This window comes from Chiloscyllium punctatum, chromosome 4, assembly GCF_047496795.1.
Source record: "Chiloscyllium punctatum isolate Juve2018m chromosome 4, sChiPun1.3, whole genome shotgun sequence".
Taxonomy (NCBI): domain Eukaryota; kingdom Metazoa; phylum Chordata; class Chondrichthyes; order Orectolobiformes; family Hemiscylliidae; genus Chiloscyllium; species Chiloscyllium punctatum.
Window position 1 is genome coordinate 45,483,559 of NC_092742.1, and position 18,013 is coordinate 45,501,571.

Below are 18,013 nucleotides of genomic sequence, written 5' to 3' on the forward strand. Positions count from 1 at the left end.
CCTCTCTAGTTCCAGTACTGGTACCAATACTTCAAGAATCTGAAGACTTCCTTTTAGCATCATTCTCTGTTACTAGTAGCCTACTTATTGAGGCTGCTAAAATAGTAAAGAACTTCAAAACGTATTAAATGTTCCTTTGACATTTCAGGGTCTTTGTTCACGTAGACACAGACTATTAAACAGTTTGTTACCTCCCTCTTATGCTTTATTGACAGGTCAATATTCAGTATTTTGTCAAAGCACAATTCCATAATTACAAAGAGTGGTTAGCTAATTTTTAACACTATCCACTTTCACAAATTAACATTAAAAAAAACTTTGTTTCACCAGTAGTGTTAGGCTCCACAGTGAGCCCTTTTAAGTAAATGAAAGAAGTTTGATTAGTTGCTTAACGTGGCACGTCACAATTATCCACTCAGTCAGGAATCTGGGTGACTAAAACATGCAAGCTTTTTGCAGTGATCTTGAACGGGAAATCATACTGCATCTGTATGAATAATAAATTGTCTCAAATACAGCACAGAAGGCACACAGGTGAGATGACAAATTGAATATACTGGCTGTGATGTATAAGCCTTTAATGCAATATGGACAATTCAATGAGTAATAATGTTATCATACACCGAACATGAGTTATATATACATTGACACACGCACACATTAATTGCATCCACCAGGAGCACATCATCTGGGTGCATATCAAAATGTACAAGACTACTGTGGATATCTTTTGATTTTAAACCAGTACAACATGTTTTGATGGTATGTATTTTCATGCAAAAACTGAAATAGAAAATGATCAAATTAATGTAGCTTTCTTGTATCCCAGAGTCTAATACCTTATATTTATACTACCTCTGATCAGCAATTAGGACAATCATATTTTGTCAAATCTTACAAGAATTGTATATTTGAGAATGCAGCAGGTCCAGGTCTGGTGTTTCCCAGCATTAACATTTCTGCATTGGGTCCATAGACATTGAGAAACATAGATATGGTCTTTCACTACAATACAGCACAAAGAACGGACATCTATGTCAAAGGTTAAAAACAGTAATACAAAAAGCAACTAAAATTCTTATTCACAGTATTATTTACTAGTGTCATGTATACCCTGAAGAAAACGTTTTTCTTTTTTTATATATAAACTAAGATACAGGAACAGTACATGGACAATTTTATTTCACCATTTACCAACTATATTAGAAATTTGGAAGGAACGTTTGGTGTGAAAGAAGGAGTGGGCTTCACAATCCCAAAATCATTTGGTTGTTAAATGCTGCAACTTAACAACAACACTGCACAAAACTGTAATCACAAAGAATACGAGTGACACTTAGTCAGTCATTTTACTGGGCTGACAGTCAAAATAAGCTGGAAATGTTCGTAAAGGAGCCTGAATATATAATTTAATGTGCAATCAGCAAGAATTAACAGAAGAAATTATTCTCCATTCTTGGCACTTTCTTGGAGCAATTCAGCAAAAATCCATTTTGCAAGAGGAAAATAATCTATGAAATGGAGAATCCTATTGTGTAGTTTGGTGAACTGCAAAGTATTACTGGAGGCAAAAGTTATGCATCACATGTGGAATGGTCCAAACCATCCAGTGTAATTTGGTTCCTGTGAGGAGAGTTTGGACTCGGTGGGCTACTTGGATTGGAGCTGTTTGAAGGAGTTGAATGTCTTGTTGAATCAGAGTCCTGCTGATAGATAAAAACAGCAAATATATTAGTTTGTTTGCTGCTAATCTACAGAAAGTATAACCACGCACTGAAAATTTTTCATTAAGTTACCAATTTGGATGAACCAAACCTAACAATTGTATCTCAATACATACCTCTCTCTCAAAATCTTGATCAGGATCAGAGATATTACGTGTTGTCATAACACCTTCCCCACCTAAATAAAAGTAGTATTATCATCAAATGCAAATACAGCACTTTTGCCATTTTAAGAAATAGTACAAGTAATTCTAGATATCTTTTTAAGCAGATTTAAGATTTGTTCCTGGCAACTGGAATCAACCATTTAAAATACAGATAGAAAGTATCCAAATGGAATGACCTAATAAATAGCAGGCAACATAGCTCCAAAACCATCCTTGTCAGACCAATAAAGACCTTCAGTAGTATCATTTCAAATTGGCAGCAATATTCTACACAATGTAGAGAGTCTATAATTCAAACAGCCTTGCCAAAAAGATAAGCTAGATGATGTTAAGACGACAATGGAAAGTAATAATAACTGATGAAAAAGAGGCAAAAGCAATTGAGGACAGTAAGGTTAACTGGGGCCTAAAAGTATACATTGAATGCACAACAGGTCTGTGCTCAAATACATTCCACAGCTCGTATCAATAAATTACCAATATTCTAGTTGTTCCTGAGAACTTATAGTCTCACGTATACCATTATGAAAACCACCTGTTTCCACTTTGGTAATATCAGTTGACTTTATCCTGCAGCAGCTCATCTGCTGCCAAAATCATTATTCATGCAAGGGCTACCCTCCAGAATCAACTATTCCAACACAGGCCTGGTTGGTCTCCTACATTACACACACTGTAAACGCAAGGTCATCCAAAACTCTGTTGTCTGTCTCTCAACCCATAGTAAATGCCTTTCTTCCCTGTACGAGCTGACCTACACTGGCTTTCAGTCAAGAACTGTCTTGACTTTAAAATTCTCACACTGGTTTTCAAGTCTTAAGTCTTGGCAGATACATTTACTTTGCATTTGAGCCTTCTATTAAGGGTCTTCTCTCATGAACATAAAGCTTTGTCAAATTGACTTAGCTTCAAATATTGATTCAGGTATTATCAATCTCAAATCCACATTATGGTAATACAATAAAATTTCTACTGTGTAGCCTCTAGTTGCATTCATTGGAAAGGGTTAGAGTACAAAAGTAAGAAAATCTTTATTCAGTTGCACAGCTTTGGTCAGGCCATACCTGGATACTGATACCTTATCTTCCTTGCATATGGAATCCACATTTGGATTCCATGTCCAAGGAAGGATACTCTTGCATCAGAGGAATGTACCAAACTGTTCACCAAATTGATTCCAGAGATAAGAATGAGTAGGAAAAGTCTGTAACTAGGAATAAGTGTATCAGAATAAAAAGGCGACCATTACAAACTGGGATGAGGAGAAATTTCTTCACTTCACAGATTAATCCTTGAATTTCTACCCTTAAAAAGGTGTGGACACTTAGTCAAGATTGATTTCAAGGGTTGATAAAGATAGAATTCTTTTCCTCTTTAAATGAAGAGAAAAGGTGATTAGATGGGTAAGTGAAGTGGAGGTCAAAGATGAGCCATGATCTTATTCAATGGCAGAAAAGGCTCAAGTGCTATATGGCTGACTGCAGCTCCTATTTTCAGTCCTTGTTTGAATTCAGTGTTCTTCTCCACAACAAATTCAAATGAACTTAAACCAGTACAAATGAACGTAGAACGTTACAGCACAGTACAGGCCCTTGGACCCTCGACATTGCACCGACCTGTGAAATGAATCTGATGCCCATCTAACTTACACCGTTCCATTATTATACATATGGAATGTCCAATGCTCATTTAAATGCCCTACTATCGTTGCAGGCTGGCCGTTCCACACAGCGACTACTCTGGAGTAAAGAAACTACCCCGAATATCTGCCCTAAATCTATCACCCCTCAATTTCAAACTATATCCCCTTGTGTTAGCCTTCACTAGCTGAGGAAGAAGGCTCTCACTGTCCACCCTATCTAACCTTCTGATGGACTTATACGTCTCAATTAAGTCACCTCTCAACCTTCTCCTCTCCAACAGCCTCCGTTCCCTCAGCCTTTCCTCATAAGACCTTCCTTACATACCAGACGACATCCTAGTAAATCTCCACTGAACCTTTTCCAAGTTTCCACATCCATCCTATAATACGGTGACCAGAACTGTATGCAATACTCCAGATGTGGCCTTACCAGTGTCTTGTACAGCTGAAGCATGACCTCGTGGCTCCGAAACTCAATGCCCCTCCCAATAAATGCCAGCACACCATATACCTTAACAACCCTAGACACCTCGGTGGCAACGTTAAGGGATTTATGCACCTGGACACAGAGCTCTGTGTTCATCTACACTGCCAAGAATTTTACCATTAGCTCAGTACTCCTGCATTCCTGCTACTTCTTCCATAGCAAATTACCTCTCACTTTTCTGCAGAGCCCAGCTCTGCATCTTATCTATGTCCCTCTGTAACCCACAACATCCTTTGGCACTATCCACAACTCTGCATACCTTAGTGTCATCTGCAAATTTATTAACCCATCCTTCTACACCCACATCCAGATCATTTATAAAAATGCCAAACAGCAAAGACCCCAAAACAGATCCTTGCGGCACACCACTGGTAACTGAGCTCCAGGATGAACATTTCCTTCTACCTTCTTTCAGCTAGCCGATTTCTGATCCAAACCGCGAAATCACCTTCAATCCTGAAACTCCTTATTTTGTGCAATTGCCTAACTGTGGAACTTATCAAACACCTTACCTGAAGTCCATATACATCACACCAGCCACTTTACCTTCACCACCTGTTCTGGCACCTTCTCGAAGAGCTCAATAATGTTTGTGAGGCACGATCTATCCTTCACAAAATCACGTTGACCATCCCTAATCAAATTATTCCTTTCCAGATGATTATAAATCCTATCTCATAACCTTTTTCAACACCTTACACACAACCGAACTAAGGCTCACTGGCCAATGATTATCAGGGTTGTAGCGACTCCACTTCTTAAACAAGGGAACATTTGCTATCCTCCAGTCCTCTGGCACTACTCCTGTCGACAATGACGACAAAGATCAAAGCCAAAGGCTCTGCAATCTCCTTCCGTTCTTCCCAGAGTATTAAAGGATAAATCCCATCCAGCCCCAGAGTCTTATCTATTTTCATATCTTCCAAAATTGCTAAAACCTCCTATTTGTCAACCTCAATCCCATCTAATCCTGTAGACTAATTGCCCTTTTTCATTGTGAATACTGACAAAAAATATTCATCAAGCGCTTCCTTTACATCCTCAGATTCCACACACAGGTTTACAAAATTATGAGGGATGAATAGACAAAGTCATTTCCATGGGATGGGAGAGTACAGAACTAGAGAGCATAGGTTTTGGGTGAGAGGGAAAAGATATAAAAGAGACCTAAGGGGCAGAGGGTGGTATGTGTATAGAATGAGCTGCCAGAGGAAGTGGTGGAGGCTAGTACAATTGCAACATTTAAAAAGGCATTTGGATGGGTATATGAATAGGAAGGGTTAGGACGGATATGGGCCAGGTGCTGGCAGGTGGGACTAGATTGGGTTGGGATATCGGGTCGACATGGATGGGTTGGACGGAAGGGTCTGATTCCGTGCTGTACATCTCTATTACTCTATGACATAACTTTACACTACTATCTTCGATTGGCCCTAATCTTACTCTAGTCATTCTTTTGCTCCTGATATACCTCTAGAAGGCCTTATGGTTTCCTTGATCCTATCTGCTGACAACTTCTCAAGTCCCCTCCTGGCCTTCTTAGCCCTCTCTTTGGATCTTTTCTGGCTAACATAACTCTCAAGCCCCCTAACTGAGTCTTCACACCTCATCCTCATAAAGGTCTTCCTCTTGACAAGAGCTTCAACTTCTTGAGTAAACCATGGCTCCCTCCCTTGACAACTACTTCCTTGCATGTTAGGTATATACTTATCAAGGACCCGCAGTAGCTGTTCCTTAAATAAGCTCCATATGGATGATGATGGGATAGTGTAGGGGGACGAGCTGAGAATAGTTCACAGGTCAGCGCAACATTGAGGGCTGAAGGGCCTGTTTTGTGCTGTACTGTTCTATGTTCTATTTCAGGAACGTCCATCCCCTGCAATTTCCTTCCCCATCCTCTGCATCCTAAATCCTGCCTAATCGCATCATAATTGCCCTTCCTCCAGTTATACCTCTTTCCCTGTGGTATATACCTATTCCTGCCCATTGCTATAGTAAACGTAACCGAATTGTGGTCACGATCACCAAAGTGCTCACCTACCTTCAAATCTAACACCTGGCCAGGTCATTCCCTAGTACCAAATACAATGTGGCATCACCCCTTGTTGGCCTGTCTATATACTATGTCAGAAAACCCTCTGGCACACATTGAACAAAAACTGACCCATCTAAACTCCTTGAACGACAGGATTCCCAGTCAATATGGGGGAAATTAAAGTCCCCCATAACAACTACCCTGTTACTCTCGCTCCTATTGAGAATCATCTTTGCCATTCTTTCCTCTACATCCCTAGAACAATTCGGAGGCCGATAGAAAACTCCCAACAGGGTGACCTCTCCTTTCCTGTTTCTAACCTCAGCCCAAACTACCTCAGCGGACGGGTCCTCAAATCTTATCTCAGCTACTGTAATACTACTAACAATGCTAACCACTCATTTCTCTGTTCATACTGAAACATCTAAATCTTGGAATCTGCAACAACCATTCCTGTCACTCCTCTAGCCATGTATCTGAAATGGCCACAACATCGAAATCCCAGGTATCAACTCATGCTGCAAGTTCACCCACCTTATTCCGGATGCTCCTGGCACTGAAGTATACACATTTCAAACCAACATCCCGATTGCTAATGCCCACTCACAACCTTGTAAATCTATCCTTGACCTCACTACCCTCAACCTCCTGTACACTGGAATTACAATTCAGGTTCCCATCCCCTGCTGCATTAGTTTAAACCCCCTAAACAGCCTTAGCAAACTCCCCCACCCCCTCAGGATATTGGTACCTCTCTGGTTCAGATGAAGACGAACCTATTTGTAGAGGTCCCACTCTCCTCAGGAATAGCTCTAAGTATCCAAGAATCCAAAACCCTCCCTCCTGCACCATCCCTGTAGCCACGTGCTCAGCTCTATGCTCTCTCTGTTCTTCGCCACACTAGCATGTGGCACAGCCAACAAACCAGAGATAACAACTGTTTGTTCTAGCTCTAAGCTTCCTGTCTTAGAATTTCTGCCTTAGAGCCCCACCCTTCTTTCTACCTTATGTGGACCACGACTTGGGGCTGCTTCCCCCTCTTCCTGAAGGATCCTGAAAATATGATCAGAGACACAAATGGGTAGAATTCTTTCTTTAAAAAGCAAATCCAGAACAAAACTTTCAAAATTTTTCTTCAACGGTCCTTTTGAGCCTGTACGCTGGGATTGGTTACTGTTGAGAACAAGTCAGGCAGCATCTGAGGAGGAGGAGGAGGATCAGTGCTTCAGGCATAAGCACTTCATCAGGAATCAGCACGTGCAGTACTCATTTTCTCCCTGGGATTATAGTTACTATCCTACTTGCTTTCTTTAGATGCCATGGAAGAGGTTTCCCTATCACTATTAATCTAGTACAGTATATTAGCAAAAACCACAAAATATTGCCTGGCCACCAGATCCATCTCTCTTTTCAGCATCTGTTTGAGGTTGAGCCGAAAGGTTGGGCACCTTGATATGGTATTTGACCCCAAGATGAGGAGATCAGCAACATACACATGCCATGATCTATATCCATTTCCTTTCATTGTCAAACTCTATTCCTGCCGCAGCTCATCTGCTGCTGAAACCCTCATCCATATCTTTGTTACCTCTAGACTTGATTATTTGAACACATTGCTGGCTGACCTATCATCGTCTACATTCCATAAACTTAAGGTCAAACGAAACTCTGATCTACATGCTAAGTCGCACAAATACCATTCAAGTATTAAAAAGCCTGCTGTCCTACAGCAACTTTCAATTTTGTTTTCATGACTTTCAAATTCTTTTCCTTGTTCAGAAATTCCCTCATGGCCTTGTCCCTGTCTCCAACTCTGTAACCTTGTTTAGCTCTACAACATTCAGATATATCTGCAATCTGCATTTTAAGTGCTGTACCATTGACAATTGTACTTCCAAAATGTTAAAGATCCAAGCTTGGAATTCCCGATCTAAACCACTTCTTCACCTTTTTCTCTTCTTTTTAGAAATTCCTTAAGACAACGCATCTGCTCTAATTTTCTCTTATGTGGCTCAAGTTCTGCATGACATTGGTCTTGAAAGATGCCTTGGGATGCAAGCAGCTATACAAATACTAGTTACCAATACTCCTGAAGAACAAATAATGAAACTAAACTGCTCCTCATAAATTATAATGAATACTCTTCCCCACACACTGTCAAGAGATGAAAAGTTATAACTGAGTAATTTGTTATTTTACTATGATGTGAAAATAGACTTACATTTTATTTTATTAGCAAGAATATTAAAAACATGCTTCTTGATCATGAGGTTAGCAACACCCACGTACAATTCAAGGCTTTTAATATAAAGATCACACAATTACAGAAAGCAAGTGCCATTACCTGAAGCTGTACGTGTAAGGTACTGTTTACTTCGCTGTTGTCTTGAAAGATTAGATTGGGAAGCACGTTTCTCTCTTAATTGTTCATCCTGTGATACTGGTGATACGCTCTATAAAAGTGAACGATTATATTTTAATTTGTTTTTCTTTTTTTAAAGTGCTCAATAACTTTATAAACATGGAGTTGAAGTTGAGCTTGTTTTGAGGATATAATCCTCTGCATTTTGGGATAGGTATTCCTACCCTGGTTGAGGAAGAGGAAGAGGAAGGGGAAAGCAGAGCGGAACCGTGCAGTGAAAAATGATCATTCTGGAGATAGATTTCAGTCGAGAGTAGGCTAATGTGATAAACGTGTTCAAAAGTTAGTCAGAGGTGGTGGTGTCAGGACATGGAGTCGAGGGGATGAAGGGGAAGGAAACTGAATGCGCTTAAGTTGACAAAAGGAAACAGATTAGTTAATTATGTCAGGAAAATATGCATCCAGGAAACTATTGTGCTATTTTCTGATACCCATGAACATTTTTTAAAAGCCATCTAGATTTCAGAAATTAAAATCTGACTATCAAATTCTTCATAAGGACATTTATACCAAAATCCAACTTTCACGTGGCTATTTTAGAGTGATAAATATTCAAAAGTAACAACAGATGTTTGCTTGCTGTCTGTAAAGGTTTGACACTTCCAAATCCATAAAACATTTTATACAGTGAACACATTGAAAGGCTGTTACAGAACTGTGAAGTTAGTTAAAAAGAACGGAACTAAACTATCAGAACACTTATTGGATATGTTAACTATAATTGCTACTTTATGTATGATGTTCACACAAGCATATTTTTCTGTGGTTACCCTGACAGTAAATGCACAGCCTGTACATGTATAACCCTTTAAATACATGGTGCCCGTATGTTTCTTGATTTAGAAGCTACATTTCCATTGCAGTGTGAAACTCAGTACAAAGATGCTCTCTAATTAAAAGGAATGAGGTACACAGGATATAATGCTGAAAGAAAATTATGATGTACAAACAGTATATAATTCACAGTTTAAATTCACTGATGTTTTCTACTTTGATAAAGTTGAAGACCATTCTGAACAATGTATATTCAATTACACTGAGAAATTTGTTTGAGACTCAAGACTAATCCCAACTCCTCAGAACTTTTCATTTATGGTGTAAAAGAAAGGATGAAACAAATAATTACAGTAGTTCAGCAAATTTAAAAAATAATTTGGGCACAATTTTCATCAACCTTATTGCACAGATCCCTAAGCTACGTTTGTATTCTAACAAAGACTGTTCAGATTAGGTGGATTGGACATGCTATATTGCCCATCGTGTCCAAGGATGTGCAGGCTAGGTGGATTAGCCACAGAAGATGCAGGGCTACAAGGATGGGGTAGGGGGAATGGGTCTGGGTGGGATGCTCTTCAGAGGGTCGGTGTGGACTCAATGGGTTGAATGGCCTGCTTCCACATTGTAGGGATTCTATGATACAAAATGGAAAATAAAATATCAGTGGACAGAAATATGGCACTTTTACTATCTATTTCCCATATTTACCAGTGGGAGATCCATAAGTACTTGCATGCCATCTCCGGGCCCCATGTGAGCTACATGGTTAAAGTTTGTTGGATTCGATATCAGTTTTGACCGCATCTCAGGATCTCTCAGCATTTCCCTGGTGTGAAAACACAGGTAATCAATGTAAGTCAAAAGTTTTGGAATTGCTCATAAAAATGGTTCAACATCTTTTAAATCACATGCACTTAACACTGCTAAAGACAGGTGTCCTACCGTCTTTGTTGCAACCTTTCCTCTTCTGGTATCTTAAAAGCAAACCGCTTTTTGCTACGAGTTCTGACCATCTGTTTTCTGCTGTTGTCTGAAGTGTCTGGCACACTCAAATTATCTCCCTCTGTAAATAATGTTTAAAATGAATGCACATTTAGAATGCCAATTGTATCAGATAATAAAGGCAGAAGGTTTCTATACCTTATGTGGAATTACCATCAAGATACTAAAAAGGATGTTTAAGGGGATGTGTGAATTAAATCTTGCAATCTCAGTTTATAATAATGTGAACGTATGGCAATATTATAAGCCTTACAAAAATTCCACCTCTGAGGATACAATTATGCCAAACCTCTCATGAGTACAAGAGATTGGTAATTCAAATACATGACAACTAGGTGGTCTTTTGTGTGAATGAACAAATATCTGTGAACTAGTCAACTGGAGAAAGTAAATCATGACGCTGTTGAGATGCTCATATGGATTATAGAGTTACAGAGTCCCATAACATGGAGACAGGCCATTTGGCACAAATTGGTCCAAGACGACCAATATGTCTGTACACACTAACCCCATTTCACTGCACTTGGATCATATTCTTCTAACCGTTTCTTATCCATATATTTGCTCAAATACCTTTTAAATGTTGTTAACGTATCTGCCTCAACCACTCCCACTGGCAGCTCATTCCATATGCATACCACCCTCTGTGTAAAAATGTTGCCCCTCAGGTTCTCTTCTATTCTTTTCCATCTAACCTAACCTTAAACTGATACCCTCTAGTCCTTGATTCCCCAACCCTGGGAAAAAGACTGAGTGCATTCACCCTATCCATGCCTCTCATGATCTTATACACTTGTATAAGATCTGCTCTCCCCCTCACCGCCCCCCTCCCCAGTCCTCTACGCTCCAAAGAAAAAAAGATCCTAGTTTGTCCAACCTCTCCCTATAAATCAGACCATACAGTCCATGGAACATACTTGTATATTTCTTCTGCACCCTTTCCAGTTTAGTAACATCCTTCCTATAGCAAGGTGACTAAAACTGAACACAATACTCCAAGTGCAGTCTCACCAACGTCCTTCACAACTGCAACATGACTTCCCAACTTCTATACTCAATGCCTGACTGTTGAAGGCCAGTGTGCCAAAAGCCTTCTTCACTGCCCTGTCTACCTGTGACTCCACTTTCAGAGAACTGTGAACATGAACTCCAAGATCCCTGTTTCACTACACTCCTTAAGGCCCTGATATTCACTATGAAACTCCTACCTTGATGAAACGTAAGACCTCACAATTATCTACACTGAACTCCATTTGCCATTTGTTCGCCTATTTCCCCAGCTGATCAAGGTCCTGCCGCATTTTCTGATAACCTTCCACACGGTCGACAATACCTCCTATTAGTAACCAAAATTACCAATCATGATATAAAGAACAAATAGTACTGGGCCCAGCATCGACCCTTGAGGCACTCCACTAGTCACTGGCCTCCCGTCTGACAAGCATCCCTCTGCTTCCTACCATCAAGCCAATTTTGTATCCAATTTGCCAGCTCACCCTGGAATCCATGCGAAATTTGAAGAGGAGTCTACTACATGAAACCTTATCAAAGGCCTTACTGAAATTCATACAGACTACGTCTACCACCCTGTCCTTGTCAACCCTCTTGGTCACTTCAAAGAACTGTAACAAATTTGTGAGTCATAATTCTTTCCCCCAGTTGTCTTCAGTTTTCAAGAGAGGGCATGAAGTTTGAATACTATAACAAAATGTCATTGGTAGCTGGCCACAGAGCATTGCAGGAGCAAATCTAATGAATGTTGACAGGCTACTCCAACTTTGTCTTCATTCAATATTTTCAAATGGTTTTTCCATCAGGGATAACAGCACAGTACTCTGGAATGGTTGCTTAATCTGGGAATATCAACTGTAACATCTCCACCCTATTCCCAGATGAGATCATTTAAATCAGCACAGAGCATAAATTGAATTGGAACTTTTTTGCTCTATCAAGCTTAGTGCACTTACTTTGGCTTCTTTAAGATTTCATTCACCTTTTTAAAAAGTAATGTTTGAATTGAATTGGATTTAATTTATACAAAGCACAGAGTGTTAAGTACTACTTCAAATGTAAGTTTTGTGACTTGCAAAAGAAAAATTCTCTGACAGAGGATTGGTAATTCTCAAGTTAACAAAATTGAGCTCCTGCTGACACAATAACTAGAATGCAACATCGTTCTTTATTATTATTCTTTGTTGAATCAAATGTCTTAGGTATTAGTTAGAACTTACAAAAGAAAATGAAATCATAGGACATGTGTAAAGTGTTTGGGACCAACAATGCTATGACATCCAAGAGTTAGAAATCAGGATGATATGGCATATACACAACCTCAAATATATACATATAAAATTAATGAAACAAACCAGAATAGTTATTCTTGAAATATATTAACCGTGGAGGTTCCGAGTTGAGCTGGTTTAGTGAACCTTCAGCATTTAATGGTCGGATCTGGTTTAAAAAGAAAACTCAATTTGAAAACAATTCTATACCTTACACCATACAGTTACAAACAGATGTGTGCATCAGACAGACTCCATGATCATTTATAGTACCTTCCGAAGAGGAATTGTTTGGACCCATTCCATTGTGTTCACATCAAAGATGTCCACACCATACTCACTGTATACCGTTAGATATGAAGAAGTGTAACCTAGCATATATGTAAAAAGGAACCAATTAGTCAAATTCAGTAAAAGATGTGGGTCTGGAGCTTTCATTAAGTTGTATTGGTATTACCAGTGCAATCTGCAAAGTATTTAAAAAAAAGGAGTTAGAAGCTCAAATTATATCCAAAACAAAATTCTGCTTCCACAATCTTCAAAAACTACTTTACAAGTGTGGGAGCCAAAAAACTGGCTACACCCAAATTGAATAAATACATGGTTGTTTCCCAAAACCTTCAAAGAGCCTCTTAAAATGAAGCTTTTTTTTGTTCTATGAACACCAATTATGCACTTAAGTTTTTTAGCCTCTTATGAGACTAACTACTGCACACAAATCACCTTTCAAACAGCCCTGTATATTTTCTCTTAAGGACGCTGTCAATTATTTAAAACTGGTGGATCTATTGTTTATTTTGATTAATCATTTTCAGTTATATTAATAAAACTACACCAAGCCATCACTTAAATTTGTCAAGCAAGTTTTTTAAATGCAAAATTTTATGAAGTTCTAAAACTGCCCCTTTGTGCTAGTTTACGGAAGATTATATATTTTAGCCGTATACAAACACGTTGAAAATGAAACCTGAGCAACAAAATACACTTTTCACAGATTGGAGAACAATTTGCATCCAAATCAATCAACTCAAAGTAGAAACTCTTAACTTTGATATTCAAAACTGAATTTATCAACATTTTCTATTTAAAAAGTCAGTTCCTTTCATTTCCCCTATGCTCCTCTTCCTTCCTTGCAGGGATATGTAGATCACATGAACTTCAGTACATAGCTTTTACAAATGCTCTTCAAAACAATCCACATACCAACAACAAATTGCACATAATTACACACATTGAACACCTTAAATGAAAATAAAATCTCATGAATCTTCTCACTGATTCAGACTACATTAGAAAATCAAGTGAGCCACATTTGGTTAAGGTGATCTGTTTTGTGATATCTTTTGAAGAATCAACAAAATCCTGCAGTAGAACACACTATTGTTAATTTCAGGTGATCAATGAAGAGACAGAAGTCAGAGTCAGAGCTATCAAATGCTTAGGAGGATTAGAGACCTGAATTAGATTTGAGATATGGTGATTGCTCATACCACCCTATGACCAATAAATGAAGACTTTCTGGGTCAACAAGATAAAACTATTTTCTCAAGGGAACTTAGAAAAGCATTTTCATGAGATATTGAGGCATAACATATGACTCTATAGTATATATAGTGCCTCTGTCATTAAATTCTCAGATTAAATCAACTTTAAGCTTATTAGAAAATACATTTACAGCCTATTTCAGATGTCCACAATGCTCTTTGTGAAAATGCTTTTCATGTCTTCTAATCCTTCTTCCAATCGCCTTAAATCTGTGCCTCCTTGTAAATGATTTTTATTTAAGTTTTTTTATACCTTATCTCTCAGCCTCCTCCGAACGAAGGGAAACAAAGCTAGTCTATCTAATCTATCTTCAGACCTGTAACGTCCAAGCCCTAGCAACATTCTTGAAAATCTCCTCTGATGTTCTCTACAACAATTATATCCTCCATGTAATGTGATGGCCAGAACTATACACAAAACTCCAGCTGTGACCTAAACCAGCGTCTTGTCTTGTGCCAGCTTTACATTCTTGCTTTTATATCAATATCCCAGTCAATGAAATAAAGCTTCCCATTTGCCTTTTTACCACCTTACCAAGCAATCCTTCTACCTTTGGGTACCTGTGGTCACTAAGTGGTCCCTCAATTCCTTCAGGCTTCTCAATACCCTCCTGTTTATTGTGTATAAAGAATAAAGTACAGCATAGAATAGGATCAGGCCCGTTAGCCCACCAAGCCCGTGCCAACACATGATCTCTTTCTAAACAAAACCACGTCTTGCCCCTGTGCTATCCATAGCCCTCTATTCCCTACCTCTTCATATAAATGTCAAGATGCCCCAAGTCGTGGTCCACATAGGCAGGAAGAAAGGTGGGGATCTAAGGCAGAAGTTCAGGGAGCAAGGATGGAAGCTTAGAGCTAGAACAAAGAGCTATCATCATTATCATCTTTGGTTTGTTGCCTGTGCCACGTGCTAGTGAAGTGAGGAACAGGGAGAGCGCAGAGCTGAACACGTGGCTGCAGGAATGGTGCTTCAAGGAGGGTTTTGGATTCTTGGATAATTGGAGCTATTCCTGGGGGAGGTGGGACCTCTACAAATAGGATGGTTTTCACTTGAACTAGTGGGGTACTAATATCCTGGGGAGATATTTGCTAATGCTCTTCGGGGTATTTAAATAATGCAGCAGGGGGCTGGGAACCTGAATTGTAGTTTACAAGGGGTTGAGGGTAGTGAGGTCAGGGATAGGTTTACAAGGACGCAACAGTATGTTGGTTTGAAATGTGGGTACTTCAATGCCAGGAGCATCCGGAATAAAGTGGGTAAACTTGCAGCATGGAGTGGTACCTGGGATTTCAAAGTTGTGGCCATTTCATGGACTTAGCTAGAGGGGGGACAGGAATGGTTGTTGCAGATTTCAGGATTAGACATTTCAGTAAGAACAGAGATGGTAAAAGAGGGGTGGTGTGGCATCTTTAATCAAGGTAATATTTCAGTAGCTGAGATATCATTTGAGGACTCGTCCACTGAGGTAGTTTAGGCTGGAGGTAAGAAACAGGAAAGGAAGGGAGAGAGGTCACCCTGTTGGGAGTTTTCTATTGGCCTCTGAACTGTTCCAGGGATGTAGGGGAAAGGATGGCAAAGATGATTTTCGATAGGACTGAGTGTAACAGGGTAGTTGTTATGGGGGACTTTAACTTCCCCAATATTAACTGGGAATAATATACTTCAAGTAGTTTAGATGGGTCAGATTTTGTTCAATGTGTGCAGAAGGGCTTTCTGACATAGTATGTAGATAGGCCAACAGGGGGCAATGCCATATTGGATTTGGTACTGGGGAATGAACCCAACTAGGTGTTAGATTTTGAGGTAGGTGAGCACTTTGGCGATAATGACCATATTTTTGTTACGTTTACAACAGCAATGGGCAGGGATAGATACATACCGCAGGGACGATATATAACTAGGGGAAAGGCAATTATGTAAGATTTAGGATGCAGATGATGGGGAAGGAAACTGCAGGAGATGGACAGACTTTAATTCGTGGAGCTTAATCAAGGAACAGCTACTGCGGGTACTTGATAAGTATATACCTATCAGGCTGGGAGGTATTTGTTGAGGGAGGGAGCCATGGTTTACTCAAGAAGTTAAAGCTTTTGTCAAGAGAAAGAAAAAGGCTTATGTGAGGATGGGGTGTGAAGGCTCAGTTAGGAAACTTGAGGGTTTTGTTGCTGGATAGGATCAAGGAAAACCATAAGGCCTTCTATAGGTATATCAGGAATAAAAACAATGACTAGAGTAAGATTAGGGCAAATCAAAGACAGTTAGTGGGAAGTTGTGTATGGAAATTGAGGACACGGGGAAGCACTTTATCAGTATCCACATTGGAAAAGGACAATGTTAACGAGAATACGGAGATACAGTCTACAAGATTAGATGGGATTGAGGTTGACAAAGTGGTGGTTTTAGCAATTTTGGAAGGTTTGAAAATAGATAAGACCCCTGGGCCAGATTGGATTTACCCTCTGATTCTCTGGGAAGCCAGGGAGGAGACTGCAGAGCCTTTGGCTTTGATCTTTATGTCATCGTCGTTGACAAGAGTAGTGCCAGAGGACTGGAGGACAGCAAATGTGTTCCCTTGTTTAAGAAGGGGAGTTGGGACAACCCCGATAATCATAGGCCAGTGAGCCTTAGTTCGGTTAAGGGTAAGGTGTTGGAAAAGGTTCAGGAGATAAGATTTATAATCATCTGGAAAGGAATAATTTGATTAGGGATAATCAACACAATTTGTGAAGGGGAGGCCGTGCCTCTAAAATCTTGAGTTCTTCGAGAAGGTGACAAAACAGGTGGATGAAGTTCAAGAGGTTGGTGTGGTGTATATGGACTTCAGTAAGGCGTGTGATAAGGTTCCACAGGTAGGCTATTGCACAAAATACAGAGTTTCGGGACTGAAGGTGATTTAGTAGTTTGGATCAAAAATTAGCTGGCTGAAAGACGACAGGGTGGTGGGTGATGGGAAATGTTCATCCTGGAGTTCAGTTACCACTGGTGTGCAGCAAGGATCTGTTTTGGGGCCATTGCTGTTTAGCATTTTTATAAATGATCTAAATGTGGGCATTGAAGTTAGTAAATTTGCGGATGACACTAAGGTAGGCAGAGTTGTGGATAGTGCCGAAGGATGCCGTGGGTTATAGAGGGACTTGGATAAGATGCAGAGCTGGGCTGAGAGGTGGCAAGTGGAGTTTAATGTGGAAAAATGTGAAGTAGTTTACTTCGGAAGAAGTGACAGGCATGCAGTCCTGGGCTAATGGTAAAATTCTTGGCAGTGTAGATGAACAGAGAGATCTTGGTGTCCAGGTGCATAAACCCTTTAATGTTACCACCTAGGTTGTAAGGGTTGTTAAGACGACATTTGGCTTGTTGGCATTTACTGGTAGGGGAACTGAGTTTCAGAGCCACGAGGTCACGCTTCAGCCGTATAAGACACTGGTAAGGCCGTACCTGGAGCATTGTGTACTGTTCTGGTCACCTTTTACAGAAAGGATGTGGAAGCTTTGGAAAGGGTTCAGAGGAAATTTAATAGGATGTTGCCTGATATGGAAGGCAGGTCTTATGAGGAAAGGCTGAGGGAACTCAGACTTTTTTCGTTGGAGAGAAGGAGGTTGAGGTGTGACTTAATTGAGATATATAAGATAATCAGAAAGTTAGATAGGGTGAACAGCGAGAACCTATTTCCTCAGATGGTGAAGTAAACATAAGGGGATACTTAAAATTGAGGGACGACAGATTTGGGACAGATATCAGGGGTAGTTTCTTTACACAGAGTAATAGGGGCATGGAACTGCCTGCCTGCACCACTGATGTTAAGGGCATTTAAATGGGCATTAGACATACATATGGATAATAATGGAACTGTGTGCGTTAGATGGGCATCAGATTAATTTCACAGGCTGGTTCAACATCGAGGGCCGAAGGGACTGTACCATGATATAA

At 39.8% G+C, this 18,013-nt stretch overlaps 1 protein-coding gene across 4 annotated transcripts in view; it reads right to left on the reverse strand.

Moving 5' to 3' along the window:
* Positions 1 to 547: 547 nt before the first annotated feature.
* Positions 548 to 18,013, reverse strand: part of cdc42bpb (CDC42 binding protein kinase beta (DMPK-like)) — a 206,973-nt gene continuing 189,507 nt past the window's right edge. For 3 of the 4 annotated variants that reach the window (XM_072568555.1, XM_072568553.1, XM_072568556.1), the window contains 7 exons: positions 12,812 to 12,909; positions 12,623 to 12,707; positions 10,197 to 10,317; positions 9,963 to 10,080; positions 8,400 to 8,508; positions 1,841 to 1,902; positions 548 to 1,706 (listed from right to left, as the gene is read on the reverse strand). In XM_072568555.1, coding sequence (XP_072424656.1) covers positions 1,575 to 1,706; positions 1,841 to 1,902; positions 8,400 to 8,508; positions 9,963 to 10,080; positions 10,197 to 10,317; positions 12,623 to 12,707; positions 12,812 to 12,909 — 725 coding nt within the window. In that variant the 3' untranslated portion in view covers positions 548 to 1,574. The remainder of the gene's footprint in view (positions 1,707 to 1,840; positions 1,903 to 8,399; positions 8,509 to 9,962; positions 10,081 to 10,196; positions 10,318 to 12,622; positions 12,708 to 12,811; positions 12,910 to 18,013) is intronic. The other variant, XM_072568554.1, reaches the window with a different exon arrangement.